Source organism: Paroedura picta, chromosome 1 (genome assembly GCF_049243985.1).
Source record: "Paroedura picta isolate Pp20150507F chromosome 1, Ppicta_v3.0, whole genome shotgun sequence".
Classification (NCBI taxonomy): Eukaryota; Metazoa; Chordata; class Lepidosauria; order Squamata; family Gekkonidae; genus Paroedura; species Paroedura picta.
This window is the reverse complement of record NC_135369.1, coordinates 110,815,736-110,831,849: the sequence shown is the minus strand read 5'-3', so window position 1 is coordinate 110,831,849 and position 16,114 is coordinate 110,815,736. Positions and strand designations below refer to the sequence as shown.

Below are 16,114 nucleotides of genomic sequence, written 5' to 3'. Positions count from 1 at the left end.
GGCACAGTGATAGTCTTAACTGTGTTTCTAAAACCGGCCATGGAATCAGGTTTTCAAGAAGCAGGTTTGACAGTGGGATGGCAAGAATAATCACAGTCTCAAATAGGACCTCTGTGTCATGTCTGATCTGTGTGTGTTTCCTGTCTGATAGAGCAATTGGCGCTTTCTTGGAGAGTAAAGATTTAATAGAAGAACTCCTGCAAGAGAAGCCCCTGGATTTATCGTTCCAAGGAATTGATCACTTTAGAAATCAAGTTTTATTTGTGAAGTTGGGTGAGAGTGATCATGAAGCAACACTCATAAAGATTGCAGGTAACAGTTTAATATTGCTATAAAGTGTCCAGCAAGCAAATCTGACAGCCTCCTCATACGTGAAATTACAGTACAACAAAAGAAAGGTTCACAATGAGCATTAATGTGTACAAGCTGTGTTTGTTACCAGGTATGTATTTGTACCTTGCACCTTCTTCCTCTACCTTCTCCTCTCACCCAGAGTATGATAAATCTCTGCTAGAACCTAATAGTGTAGTCCAAACAAAATTGTATCCTTCTATACCCATTGATTTCCAGTGTACTTAGAACGATGTAAGTCTAATAAAAATTACACTGTTAACTGACTACTCACAGCATACAAAAACAGATGCACAGCTGAACTAGAAGTAGTTTTCTTCCCACACACCAGAATTCTTAACCGGGCTTAATCCAGGTTCAATATCCTGGGTTGTTGAGGGAAAATAAACTCTGATTTAGCTGCCTTCATGCGAAAGTCATGGGTAGCTGGAGGTAGCTTTAAATGAAGAATCCTTCATTGCAGTCTGCAGTGAGGGGAAGGCTTAAGTTGTGACATCAAATGTGATACTTGAATGCATCCTGAGTGAATTGCAAGAGCAACAGTGTCGGGGACCCGCTTGCTAACTGAAAAAACAGGGTGCCCCTTTGAAGAAAACGTCACGCCAGGCCTGGTGAACGATACAACAGGAACAAGCTTTATTTCAGCAACGTGGAGTCCGCTGGTATAGAGTAAGAGCTTCCACCGAACTCCAGGTGGAAGCTCCCTTTTATACAAAACCCACCTCCTTAGGCTGTATTGCCCCACCCAGTACTTGCGGAGGGAACATGCTGATACAATCATGACTCATGCACATATGCGAGGTTTTCCGGGGTTCCTGATGGCCCATTTTCCTGGAACAAAGGGCCATCTCCGGGCCCTTGTCAAAAGGTGGAGGGGGACATTGAGGTTCTTTAGCGGCCATTGCCACCTCAACGATCGGGTGAGGCGCCCAGCTGCCGGCTTGCCTATGATCACCATGCCCTACCTCCGTGATCGCGGGCGCCTCTGATGGCGGGGTTCGGTCCGGTTCCCAAGCCACCAAGGACCGAACCACGACATTCTGCCCCCCCAAAGGTCCATTCTCCAACCCCCCGGGACGGCCAGGATACCGCTTGTGGAAACGTTCAGTGAGTCGGGGCGCAAGGACGTCCGCTGCCCAGACCCATTCCCGGTCCCCCAAAGCGAAGTCCTTCCATTCCACGAGGTACTGCAACTTCCCCCTGTGGAGTCTAGAGTCCAGGATATCCGCCACCTCGTGGTGCTCCCCCCCCGGCAGGACCTCGGGCGCTGGCGGGGAAAACACGGGGTGCCAAACGTCACCGTCCGGAGTTTTTTTTAGAAGGCTCACGTGAAAGACGGGATGGATGTGCCGGAGGTTCTTGGGGAGCTTGAGCTTGACCGAAACTTCGTTGATCGGGGCCAAGACCTCGAAAGGCCCCAAAAACCGAGGGCCTAGCTTCTTGCTGGGCAAATTCAACCGTAGGTTCCGGGTGGAAAGGTAAACTCGATCCCCCGGTCGGATCTCCTCAGCTGGTCGTCTCTTCCGGTCGGCGTCCTCTTTCTGCGCTGCCTTGACTTTGTGGAGCTGCTCCTGCAGCGACTTCCAGCAGCTCCCGGCACGCTTCCCCCACTCGCGAAGGTCGGCCGATTCCCGGGCGGGGACCTCTCCAAGCTCCGGGAAGTGTCTCAGGTCTGTCCCGTAGACGACGGCAAAAGGCGACATCTCCGTGCTGCTGTGGTCTGCGTTGTTGTACGCGAACTCGGCCAGGGGGAGCAGGGGCACCCAGGTGTCTTGATGATAGGAACCGAAACACCGCAAGTACTGCTCCAGTACTTGATTAACCCGCTCGGTCTGCCCGTCCGTCTGGGGGTGGTAAGCGGAGCTCAGCCCTTGCTCGATGTCTAACAGGCGCAGGAAAGCTTGCCAAAACCGGGACACGAATTGTGAGCCCCGATCGGAAATCACCTTGTCCGGCAGCCCGTGCAGTCGGAACACGTGATCCAGGAACATCCGAGCCAACTGTGAAGCACTGGGGACACTGGCGCAAGGAATGAAATGGGCCTGTTTGGAAAATAGATCTACCACCACCCAGATCACCGTTTTCCCCTTGCTGGGAGGCAAGTCTGTTATAAAGTCCATGGAGATCACTGACCACGGCCGGGTCGGGACCTCGAGCGGGTGCAGCAGACCTTTCGGCTTGCCAACCCCCGGCTTGCAGGTCAGGCAGACAGGACAACCACTGACGTAAGCTTTTGTGTCCCGCCGCAGACTGGGCCACCAAAACCGCCGCCGGGCCAACTTCCAGGATTTTACGAAACCGAAGTGCCCGGCGGTCTTAGCATCGTGGCAGAGGCTGAGGGCTTCCCGTCGTAGCCCTTCCGGGACGTAGACAGCCTCCCCCCTCCGCCAGAGACCGGAGTCCAAAATCAAAGAGTCCCGGAGCTCAGCCAGCTCCTCGTCTGTCCCGTAGGCTGCCACTAGGCGGTCTCGGAGCGGGGCGGTCGCCGGGTCGGGCTCCCATTCCTCCCTGGCCCGACGCCTAGTGACGACCCCCCGTCCCAGCTGCTCCTCACCAAACACGGACCTGGTGCAGGGAGCGTACCCCTCCCCATAATGCGGCAGACGGGAGAGGGCGTCCGCGAGGAAATTCTCTTTGCCGGGGATGTGACCAAGCTTGAAATTGTACCGCGAAAAGAACTCCGCCCACCTCATCTGCTTGGCGTTCAGGGATCGCGGTTGCCGGAGCGCCTCCAGATTCTTGTGATCTGTCCAGACCTCGAACGGCTCCTCTGTTTCCTCCAGCCAATGCCGCCATTCGGTGAGGGCGAACTTAATCGCAAACGCCTCCTTCTCCCAGGTAGACCAGTTCCGCTCCGTTTCGGCGAATTTTCGTGAGAGGTAGGCCGCCGGCCTCAGCTGTCCCGCCTTGTCTCGCTGCAGGAGAACCGCCCCGGCTGCTGCGTCGCTGGCGTCGACTTGTACCACCATCGGCTGGGTTGGGTCGACGTGCAGTAGCGTGGGCTCAGACGCGAAAGCTTGCTTGAGGGCCAGGAACGCTGCCTCCGATTTCTCATTCCAGCCGAGCGCTGCGCTGGGCCGCGTGGCGCGAGGACCTCTCCCCTTGGTACCTAGCAAGTCCGTGAGGGGAGCCACTACGGAGGAGTATCTGGGGATGAAGCCTCTAAAAAAGTTAGCAAACCCCAGGAAGCTTTGTAGCTGTTTCCGGGTGCGGGGCCTTTCCCAGGCCAGCACCGCCTGCACCTTCTCGGGGTCCATAGCTATGCCCTGGGCTGAGATGCGGTAGCCCAAATAGTCCAGGGAGGGACGGTGGAATTCGCACTTAGCCAGCTTCACGTATAGGTGGTTTGCCAGCAGGCGCTTTAACACCTCCCTCACCAGGGTCACGTGCTCTTGGGGATCTTGGCTGTAGATCAGGACGTCATCCAAATAAACAACCACCCCCTGAAACAGAAGGTCCTGCAACACCTCATTAATTAGACTCATGAAAACCCCAGGTGCCCCGCTTAAACCGAACGGCATCACTTTAAATTCGAATTGTCCCAATTGACAGTTAAACGCTGTTTTCCACTCATCCCCCTCCCGGATGCGTACCCGGTAGTACGCCTCCCTTAGGTCCAGCTTAGTGAACAGAGTCCCTTTGCCCAGCCGGGCCAGCAAATCCGGGATCAGCGGGAGGGGGTAAGCGTTCCCCGCTGCGATGGCGTTGAGGCCCCGGTAGTCCTGGCACAGCCGTCGGGACCCATCCTTTTTCCGGACGAACAAGACTGGAGCTCCCATGGGACTGGAAGCGGGCCGGATGAAACCTCGGGCCAGATTTTTACCCAAAAACTCCCGGAGGTCCTTGAGCTCACCCTCACTCATCTTGTAGATGCGCCCTTTGGGTAGTACCGCCCCCTCTGGGATGTTGATAGCGCAGTCCGTGCGGCGGTGTGGGGGTAGCTCGTCCGCTTCCCGCTCGCTGAAAACGGCTGCGAGGTCTCGGTACTCTGGCGGGACCTCGGGCTCTGGTATCTCCTGCTGCGCCGCCGCCGCTCCCCTGGGACGCGCCGCCGTCCTCTTGTGGCTGGAATTCTCGTGGGGGACCCGATGCCGTGCACCCACCGTCAAGTCGAACTTCAGGGTCCCCGCCCGCCAGTCCACCACGGGGTTGTGTTCCTTCAGCCAATCCAGGCCCAACACCGCCCGATATCCCGCTACGGGGACCTGGATCAGCCACCGCAGCTCTTGGTGGTCCCCTATGTGGATGGCGATAGGACCCACCTCCTCCCCGAAAGGTCCCCCCTGAATCGGGCTGCCGTCCATCTGGACGAAAACCAGGGGAACCTTCCGAATGCGCTTCGGTAGCCCCAAAGCCCGGGCTATCTGGGGGTGGACCATGCTGTGGTCGCATCCAGAGTCCAAAAGAGCCTCCCCCACCCAACTTAGTCCGTTCTCCGGGTTCCGGAGCTCTAAAATTACCACGTTCGGAGGTCGCGCCTCATGCTGTAGGGGTTTTCCCTCGCACCGCGGGACCTGCTGCCCGGCGCCGTCTACAGCAGGTCCTGGCCGTTTCCCGTCGCCTGGGCGCTTCCCGGTTCGTTGCGGAGGTCCTCCGCCCGGCGTGCCTGCTGGGGGCGTGTCGCACCTCCCCCCTGGGAGAGCCCGCGGTCCTCCCCCCCTTGCCGTTGGCACGCTGCTGCGAAATGTCCTGACCCCCCGCATTTCAGGCACAGACCTTCCCGGCGTCTCCTTTCCCGCTCGGGGTTCGGGGGTCGTTTGGGGCGAGAGTTGTCGGGGCCCGGTCTCGGCGCCTCGGCTGACCCGCCTTTGGCCTCCCGGGGGGGTGCGGCGGCCCAACCCAGGCTGGCTTCCAGCTTGGCGACCACAAAACACCACCCCTCCAGTGTAGACAGATCTTCTTCCGTCCCCTTGATCACGGCCCATTCCCTGAGCTTCGGGTTAAGGCCCTCCCGGAAGTACTCGATTTGGGTCTCCTCGTTCCAGGAGAACACCTTGCCTGCTTCCCTCCGGAAAATGTCTATATAGTCCATAACCCCCCTAGTACCCTGTCGAAGTCCCTTGATCCGACTCTTTGCCTTGTCCTCAGCCTGGGGGTCCTGGAATCGTCGGCGGAGCGCGACCACGAAGTCCTGCAGGTCCCGAGTTGCCGGGTCGCCGCGCTCGGCCAACCCTAGGTACCACTGACCCGCCTTGCCCTGGAGACACGAGGCCACCCCCCAGACCAAGTCCTCGGAGTCCTCATACCGGTCTCCATACCTCCGGGCATGCGTCAGCGCGTGGAGGAGGAACTGCGGGAGGTCGTCCGGCGTCCCGTCGAAACGCGCCTTAAGCTCTGGGGGGGAACGTTTTGGAGAGTAGTCCGACCCCCTCCGGATCCGGGATTCTCGGCGTCCGCCGTCTCGTCCTGCTCCGCTCCACCGGCTACCAACTTGCCCAACGACGCCGTGCCGCTCCCTGCCTTGCACGTCGCTCCTGCGTTGGTCCGGCTCTCGCCGCCCCGTCGGCTCACCCGCTCCCCCGAGATCCTCTGCTGTCTCGCCTCTCCGCTGGCCGTCTCGCTTACTCGGGACTGAAAACTGCTCCGGGTCGGGGTCCGGGGCCCGCTCACCAGTGCCGGGCTCGTCCTCGTCGCTGGAGACGTCCTCACTCGACGCGATCCCCTCCGCCGTTGTATTACCAGTCCCTCCGGGCCCGGCCCGAGCTTGCTCACGGGCTTCAGCTGCCTGCAAGCGCCTGGCCAAGTCCGCCATGGCCCGCCGCAGGTCCTCTAGGGATTCCTCAGGTCCTACCGGGCGAAGCGCCTGCCTCAGCTGGGTGTCCCAGGTTGGGGCCAACCCCCCAGACCTCGGCGCGCTCCCCGCCGTGCTTGGGAACCCCATGGCCCGGCGCCTTCCCTTGGCCGCCGCTGCCGAGGGTCTCGGGGTCCCGGACAGCTGCTCCTGGCCCCCCGATTTTCGGAGGAAATCTCCCGGGGACATTAAACTCATGTTCCCGGGGTTCGTGGGGGTCGAGACCGCCCCGTTGCTTGAAAACGCCATCTCTGGATCCGTCCCGATAAGCGCTCGGATGCGATGCCGACCCTGGAGTTCGGTGGGAAGCTCTTACGATGTCGGGGACCCGCTTGCTAACTGAAAAAACAGGGTGCCCCTTTGAAGAAAACGTCACGCCAGGCCTGGTGAACGATACAACAGGCACAAGCTTTATTTCAGCAACGTGGAGTCCGCTGGTATAGAGTAAGAGCTTCCACCGAACTCCAGGTGGAAGCTCCCTTTTATACAAAACCCACCTCCTTAGGCTGTATTGCCCCACCCAGTACTTGCGGAGGGAACATGCTGATACAATCATGACTCATGCACATATGCGAGGTTTTCCGGGGTTCCTGATGGCCCATTTTCCTGGAACAAAGGGCCATCTCCGGGCCCTTGTCAAAAGGTGGAGGGGGACATTGAGGTTCTTTAGCGGCCATTGCCACCTCAACGATCGGGTGAGGCGCCCAGCTGCCGGCTTGCCTATGATCACCATGCCCTACCTCCGTGATCGCGGGCGCCTCTGATGGCGGGGTTCGGTCCGGTTCCCAAGCCACCAAGGACCGAACCACGACAAACAGTGATAAGAGTGAGGGATTCCAATCTTGTCTAGTGCTCTGCTTCCACTGCAGTTAATCCTGAGGTTGGGCTCCATGTCGGGTTCCCCATGGGCCTAGGATCTCAAATTTAGATCTAGTTTGAGGAAATGGGCCATAATAAAACTAAGAGCCGACAACGTTCAATGCATCTTTTCTTGAAAGAGATTTAACAAAAAGATCTCAGTGCTGAACAAATGTCTGTGGTTTGTCATTGTCCTTTAAGCTGTCCCCCAAATTCCAACCATTTTTTGGAAAGGTTTCCTTAGACATTCTTAGAGGCAGTGAATGATCTTTTGTCTTCTGAGGAATGTGGAATCCTACCATGCTTGGATATTGTGTGACTCATATTAATGCTTTTTTCTGAGTTGCAAAGGCCATTGCTAGCTCAGTTATCTTTTGCATAGCTCAATATAGCACACAAAGATTTCCATTCATCTTTTTCTTATCCCTGTGACAATTGTAGAATCCATTTTTCTCCCTGCAGGAATCAGAAGATTGTTGAAAACACCAGGCTCTTAAAATATTACTTATTTTTGGCTCTTCTTCCTCAGTTTTATACATGGTCTCTCCTCATTTTGAAAATAATACTGTGAGTTAGGTTGGGGAGAGGGAGAGAGAGAGAGAGAGAGAGAGATTGTCTTGAGGTCACAAAGGGAATTCCATGGCCCAGCAAGCCTTTGAACTTGGCACTACAGCCCTCTGCCTACTAACTGCGTTGGATATTTTTGTAAAACTTTCTAGAAATAAAAGGAATATTGGCATTCAGTCCTTGATAAAAAATATTGTCAGTTTGTGTCTTCTGTATCTCTTAGGGGGTTTTTTTGCATTTTTCCTGTGCACTCAAGTTTGTTAAGCTCAAGTCATAAGACACACTCCTCCTCCAAGGCCTTAAGTGGATCTTAATGCCTCCAAGGCCTTAACTCCTCCTCCAAGGAATATTAAGTGGAACACATGTATGTATGTATGTATGTATGTATGTATGTATGTATGTATGTATGTATGTATGTATGTATGTATGTATGTATGTATGTATGTATGTATGTATGTACGCAACAAGCAGGAGGCAGATTCCAGTGCCTGGCCACACTTGCCCAGATGGGCAAGATATTTGTGGCTCCTGCATTTGAGTCTGTGCCCTGCAACACTCCTTGAAGTGGAGGGTGACCAAGAAAAAGTGGAGGCATTTTCCTTATTTTGATTGTGTTAGGATGCAAGTGCTTTATTGCACATCCTCAAACAAAAAAAGGGGGGCAAGGTAGATCAGAAGGTGGGACCACCTACTCTCCGGATGGAAGTGCAAAACACATGCCACGGATGGACTCCTGACCAGTCATCGAGAAAACCACAAATGCAGAATGCCAGACACAAATTCAGAGTCTGCATTCAGAATTCAATAGTGAGAACACAGTGGCAAATCACAACAGCAGAAACAGCCTTGGAGGCTGCAAATGTGTTATGTCAGCCATTCCTAGATCCTATGTAGTTAGGAAAGTTTGCTAACCATGCTGCTCATTTCTTGGCAGGAATTCTGATAGAACTGCTGGTTGCTATCAGCTGTGTAGATACAGGAGGTTAGGTAGTAGTTGAGACTAATTTGTACCAGTAAGGCAGAAGAAATAAAAGTGGAAGCTGCTAATTTACTATTGGTTCTGGTAGTTTCATAGTATCTTCACTAAGCGTCGTTTGGAGTACAAGAAAACAATCAATTGAGTTGGAAGCTATTGGAGACCTTTTAATGAGGCACATACTTACGTATTAGGACAGCTGCCCTTTTAGGCTGGAGATTTTGTTTTGTGGGGTTTTCAGGGTTTTTACTTGGGCATGCTCTTTTCATCTCTTTCTAGCATTGAAACTATAAAGGAATCTGCTGTTCCTGCTTAGAAACATTAATTTACTCCTCCAGTAACATTTTTTGTGTGCACACTGCAGAGCAGTATCTCATAAAATTCCTTTTTAAGAGTTCCTTTTTCATAATTTAATTGCTTATTAACATTAATGTACCCCTTGTGATTTCTTTATAGTCTTCCATTTTAAAAAATTCTTCAGTGCAACATACTCTGCCTCACTGTCTACGAGGTAGTGTGCATGCACATGAAAGCTCATACCTTGAATAAAACTTTGTTGATCTTAAGGGTGCCATTGGACTCTAAATTGTATCTCTTTCCCTCTGCTGAGAATTTAACTTTAACCTCAACCCACAAGAGGGAGCCCACTTGGCTTTTCCCTTCAATGCTTTTCTTCCTTGCTTTCTCTTCTCTTTTGTTGAGCATTCTTTATCTCTCTTCCTGTACTTGTCTCCTTCACTCTCTTTCATTGAAAGGTGATTATGACGCTGCTGGTGCAACCCACTTTAAATCAAGTGGTGCCAGCTGAAGACCAGCATTCTCCCATAAAGTAACATCCGGATTAAAAAAAAAATCACTGTTCATTATTTTCTCTTTGATTATGGGTGAAACTAGAATAAACTGAATCCGTGGCCACCAAATTTGGCTGTCGCCAAAAGCCCCATCCTTTCAACCTGTGCCCGGCTCCCCTAGTCAGTATCATAAAAGAAAATCTGTGCTGTGGCTGAGAGTTTTCCTATATCTGCTTCAGTTCATTTGTTGCCTCTCAGGGGTCTGAGGAAACTTGCCAGTGACACCACACCACATATTTTCTGTTCAACATCGCTAGGGAAAGAGGGGGATGAGGTACAGCCACATGTACTCTATATCATCTGATTCTGACCCAAGTGTGCAAGATAGTGCTCTGATCCTGAAATGAGCCTTGTGCTATGTAAGAGGAATTTTAGGTTTGTCTGTTTCACTAGTTTTCTGGAGGACTCTGGAGAAAGAACAGCACAACATAAAACAGAAGCAGTGGCAGGAAGTTACAGACCTTAAAGCTAGCCAGCAGAAACTTTGATTATTGCTCAAATTTAATTAGACAACAATATAATGTAGTATTCTACATGGCACTGTCAGCATCTGGGTTTTTGAGAGCAGGCTGTGCATAATTCTTGGCTGCAGGCCTCTGAACTGGTTCACATAGAAGTAAAAGTTCAAATTCAAACCAAATGGGGCTTTGGCATTTAAGAAATCTGACTCTTTAATTGCTGTCAAAAGTAGATAAGTTGAGTACATTTAGAAGCTTGTCATTGTCTACTGGATGTAATGTAATTAAACCAAAATGCAGATTAAGAAGTGATCAGAAGAGGTAAGTCTGTGTTATATTCTTATTAATCAGTTTGGATACTTTTCTGACATAGATCAATATATTGCATCTTTTTCAGTGTCAGCTGAGATCATGTGGCATTTTGATTCAGCTGCCTAATTGGAAAAAAGCATTTTTCACTGAGACCATTTCTGCACTGAAGACTCAACCTGCATTTATTTCAAGATCACCCCTGGTTCTAGTGTTCACCATAGTTCCCCAGTGTTCTGCACTGTGATAATTTGGCTTCCTTTCTCCTTTTGTTTTTTTTTAAACCCCTAAGCCAAGGGACAGGAAATAGTAATTTCCAAGCATCCTTTTTCTGCTTTCTCACATGCCCAACATTGTTATGTAATGACAATACCTATTCATTGCCCCCCCCACCAATTTTTTTACCTCAGAACATCTCCCCCATTCAGAAATCACAATGCCTTCAAACTTTAAAAAAATGACCCTGATCATGTTACAACACTGAGACATAATAACAGACAGAACTGACTTGAGTGGGGATTAAAATGTACTGTGATGTTGGTCATCTAATATTTTTATGCTGTGATATCACAGTGACAACTGTATTGGTATAACGTGGCAACTTGCTCTTTCAGCCATTTATTGTTCCCCCCCCCCCCATACATGCAGCACAAAAATCATTTCTGGAAAGTGAAATGCCTGATTGAGTTCTCACATCGCCAGCAGTATTAAAGCTCTGTTCTAACCACAAGCATTGATTGGCCAAACATATTCCACGGTATGGTCATCGGCACCCCCCCAGTTGTGGCCAAGATATGTTAATAATGTAGAGACCACTCAGAAAACACAAAGCCCACTCAAAAAAATGATGGGAAAAATGTGTTAACAATATCCAGACAGAAAACACAAATGTTTAATGCTGTATTTATGAAACTAACAGTTGTTGAAGCATACTGACAGAATAGTGTTGGTGAATTACCGATCTCACTGACCCTTCCAGCATGGATAAAAGTGCCATCTCAAGAAAAAAAGAAAGGGGGGGGGGAGACATGGTGACAGAAAAAAAATGGCTGCTGGGGTGGGGGGGAATGGCAGCAGTCAAGAGCTCTCTCTCCTAGGAGCCAATCAGATAAGAACTAGCATTGTAATACAGTCAGCATTTTAAAAGAATGGCAAAGTTGGACGAAAAGGGGGAGAAGGAGGTTTGATGACAAAGGGGGACACTTCAGGGGGGTGGGGAACAATGGTAGCCACAGACAAGAAAAACCCTGAGTGCTATCATTTCCCCACTGAACCGCCCCAAATTAGAACCCACTTCAAAAACTGAAATCGGTGTATCTAAGGATTCCTTTGATGCAGGGTTAAGTGAGTGGGCAATTTGGGTCTGGGTCTAAAAAGACAGATTTTAGTGTGGAAATTTGGAAAAAGTCATCCCTTTAAAAACGCTTAGCTGAATGATATTGCTAGTGTGGAAATGGTCTGTCATAGACACCTGTTCCTTTCCATTGATTCAGTCTGAGGATGTAGACAGGATTCTTGAAAATTTGAGACAGGGGGTGATTGTCCTAAATTTGAAACACATTGTAATAATGCCCATCACTAAAGAAGCCCATCTTGTCCCCAGATGTCAATAATTATTGACCATTCTCTAATGTTTCATTCTTTATCTAGGTGGCTGGACAACTTCAAATTGTCCCAGATGAGGCAAATTATTTAGATCTTTAAGAGTCTGGGTTTAGGAATGATGGAACTGAAATAGCACTCGTGACCCTGGGAGATAGACAGAGGGAGTACAACTCTGTTGATTCTCCTGGATATCTCAGTAGTTTTTTATTCCATTGATCATGGTAGCTTTTTGGACTGTTTTTCTAGATTGAGAGGCACCATTTTGCTATGGTTCTGGTCCTACCTGGAGGGTAGGCTACAAAAGGTGGTGCTGGGAACTGCTGTCATGCCCCTTGGCCTCTCTGGACCCACCAGGTTCGATCTTGTTCCTTCTGCTATTAAATCTACACAAAACCCCAGTGTGAGGTCATGTAGATATTTAGGCTGGGTTGTTAACAATATGTGGATGATACTTTCTCACACATCTGACTAATCTCGGGGAGACTGTAGAAACTCAGAAACAGTATCTGGAGGCAGATGTGGAATTGAGGTGAGCTAATAAACAGAGGTTTAATCCTGACAAGATGGAAGTATTACTGGTGACCACAAGGTCTGGCCTGGAATTTATTGTCGCTCATTCTGGATGGGGTGACACTCCTCTAGAAGGACTAAACGGGGTTTCTTTGGACCACACATATTGCTGAAGAATAATAAGAATTGGTTTTTATACCCCAATTTCACTATGCAAAAGAGTCTCAAAGTGGCTTACAATAATCTTCCCTTCCTTTCCCCACAACAGACACCCTGTGAGATAGCTGAGACAGAGAGAGCTCTTTCAGGACTGCTCTGTGAAAACAGCTATATTGGGACTAACCCAAGGTTACCCAGCTGGCTGCATGAGGAGCAGTGCGGAATCCAACCTGGCTCGCCAGATTAGAAGCCAGCACTCTTAACCACGACACCAAGCTGCTGGATAAGCAGGTGGCAGCTGTGGCTAGATGTGCCTTTTACAAGCTTTAACTGGTTAAGCAATTGTGGTATTTCCTAGACAGTAAAGGACAGGCCACTGTGCTCCATGCCCTGGTTATATTTGGATTCAGTTACTACAGTGTGTAGTGGGCTTATCCTCGACAAATGTTTTTGGTGTAGAATATTGACTGGAGTAGATCATAGGAACCATATCACATCTGTACCAGCTCCCAATTAGTTTCCAGGCACAATTCATGGTGCTGGTCCCCATAGGTATGTTGGGTCCAACATATCTATGCCATTATGAACCTATCCAATCACTGTGGGTGACTTCCAGTGCCTTGCTTCAGGTGTTCTAGCATTACACAAGTGGCAACATGGGAGAGGGTTGTCTCAATCAGGGCAACAAAACTCTTTAACTCTGTGCTGGGGAGACTTATCTGTCCTCTTCTGTTTTTTTGTTTTGTTTCTTTAGGCATTCCTTTGGTAATTTCTCTTTACTTCCCTGAGTTTTCATTGTTCTGCTTAAGTTTTAATAGTTTATATGTGATGTTATTTTATTTTGTCTTGGTGTTCCTTATGAAAACAGAAATGTGAGGTGTAATTTTTCTTTTTAAACAAATAGGAAAACATTCTGATATAATAGCAAACAATGCTTTTGACAAAACTTGAAATCTTTGAGTTTAAGCTTCTGCATGGAGCAGGCTTTCTCAACCACGGTTTTGTGGAACCCTGGTGTTTCCTGATGGTCCTAGAAGGGTTTCCTGAATGGGAAACTTATATATAAATAAATGTTATATATTTATAAAAGATGGAGGCAGGCATGGAAAAAGAATAGGGAGGAAAAAGGATGACATGATCTCAGTACTGAGCATCAAACCATGTTATATCTGAATTGTGTACACACACAGCTCTGAAATACGCAGCAATTTGGTAGCTTATGTAGTTGTGCTACTTTCAATAAATATACTTTATGGCTGTTTTTCAGTAAAATGGTTTAATTTGGATTCAATTTTTACTTTTTTAGTTCTATAATTTTACAAAGTTATAAAAAAATTCCTATGATTTCACCATTTCTATAGGCTTGTTTCAGAAGTGTAGAGGTATTTATCACATTGCTAAATAAAAAATAATGGAATACCTACATTTGGGTTTAAATGATGGTCTGACTTCAAGCTGCTATTTTTTCTTTCAGAAAGCAATATGGACTTTCTTTTAGGCTGGCATTTTGTATTAATAAAACAGGACAGAAATGGAGCAACTCACGAGTCTTTCTTATTAAATATGTATTATTTTATGATGTGATCATGCATACTTCAGTGTGCTTTTACACAACAGATGGAATATTAAATATATTCATGACTATAATGAGATACGTCAGTGAGTAAATGGTTTCTGCAGGTTTTCATTTTACTAGAAGAACAACCAAAAAAGTGGCTGTCTAGAAAATTAATTATTAAAATGAATGAAAGCAAGCTTAGCAGTACAATTCTAATGGTATTGAGAAAGGTTATACAGAGTTTACGTTTTAAGGGTGAAATGGGAGTTTTTGACAGATTAAATATGAATTTATGGGAGAATAGTAACATACAGTTCCTGAGTAAACAGGTACACATGGAAATGTACATCATTAATGATATTAGCAGTCATTGATAATGTGTTTTTCATCCCATCTGAAATGGCTTTTTACCTCTCAGCATGTGGTCTCTATACAGAATTGATCATAAAAAATTCTGAATCATTCTTTATTGATCCTTCTGTTCCATTATTACTCTTGAACAGTTTTGATTTGTGCTTTGTGGTTACTAGGTTTGAAGTGCAAACAAAAGAGAATTGACTGGTGGGCATATGAGCTATCTGTTTTGAATTTCCATTGAAAAGAAAAAAAATGAACTAGAAATATATAACAAAATAAAGAGGTTCACTTAAACATAATTTAAAACTGAATAACTAATGAATTGGTGGAATGGATTTAAGCTCCTAGTACAGCATTATCTGACCATTAGAGGCCCAGCTAAGTGCCATTAATGTGTGGTAAAATTTTTGTTCAGTGTCCCTTTTGTAAGAAGCAGCAATGAAGCTCCATATACATTCCAAATAAATCTGGATGTGTTGTCTTTGTGGAATAGTGAAGGATCATTTGCAAAGTTGCCTCTTGAGAGGGATCTTTAATGAAGAACATTCATTCCTCATACCCTCTACATGACATTTAAAGATTTTAAACTATATATTAGGCCATCCATAAACAGTGAGGGGAGTTGATGATTCCCAAGCTTGGGGTAGTGTCAGGAGACCATAGTAGCTCCTCAGAACACTACCCAGAACCTAAAATCTTCTCAGCAACAGGCAAGCCACTGCTCTTGGGGGCTAGCCAGATTAATCCTCAATTGTCAATGATGTATTGTTGACAAATGATATATGTAAACTTGAATAGTACTGCTTGAGTGAAAATAGATTGACACAACTTTGCTTTCAGTTCTCTCCTAAATAAAATTGATATTCTCACCCTCAAAACCTTCTGTAAACTTATTTTTTCATGGTGGCACAGTTTTGCTAAGTAGATAAACCAGCCAGGCATTTTTGTGAATCTTCCTTCACTACAAACTACCTTCCTTAGTGTAGGGATGCATATTTCCCATTATCTATTTTTAGAAATGTCTGTGAGCTGACTAGGCCTTGCAAGCAAGGCCAAGAACTGCCGTGGACACATGAGATTGTGTCATTGATATAGGCTTATGTATCCTGAAAGCCCTCAGATGACCTGTTTTTACTGTTAACTAAAACTAGTCATAAATAAATATAAATCACACATCTCATTGACACGTTCCATTCATCATATTGGCCTATTATGCACGGCCGCCGTAACGGCGATTTCGGGTCACATGGAAAACGTGGAGGGGGAAGAAGTGAAGCAAACCGCTTACGTACAGGACAGGACGCAACGGCGGCAAAACCCAGAGTAACCGATTATGCATGCGGTAACTCCAGCGCTGCTTCTGGTTGCACCCTGGTTGCCCGGAAGCTCTGCTTTCTTCCGCGTTTTGCTAACACTGCTTTTTCGGCGGCATGCACCGAATCTGAGGCCGGTTGCAGCCGTCACCATGTGTTATCGGTGATTTTAGGCGACGCCATTCCACCCCGAATGCGGACCTTCCCCTCCGTGCATAATGGGCCATAGTGATACTAATATAAATGCTGATTTCTTTTCTAGTTAATTTTGAGATTCTGCAAACATCTATTTGAAATGAATTTTTAATATTATAGGCCAAATGTATCTCAATTGTGCCTCCATGGAGGTTAATGAAGTATGCATGTAGCCCATTATCTCTAATGTAAGAAGGCTGTTTAACTGAAAACAGCTTTGCCTGAGCTTTGTCATCATTACTCCCCTAGCCTGTAT

General features: G+C 47.9%; 1 protein-coding gene across 4 annotated transcripts in view; it reads left to right on the top strand.

Moving 5' to 3' along the window:
* Nucleotides 1-16,114, top strand: part of AKAP7 (A-kinase anchoring protein 7) — a 106,869-nt gene that overhangs the window by 27,020 nt on the left and 63,735 nt on the right. For all 4 annotated transcript variants that reach the window (XM_077352846.1, XM_077352857.1, XM_077352851.1 and 1 more), the window contains exon 5: nt 152-312. In XM_077352846.1, coding sequence (XP_077208961.1) covers nt 152-312 — 161 coding nt within the window. The remainder of the gene's footprint in view (nt 1-151; nt 313-16,114) is intronic.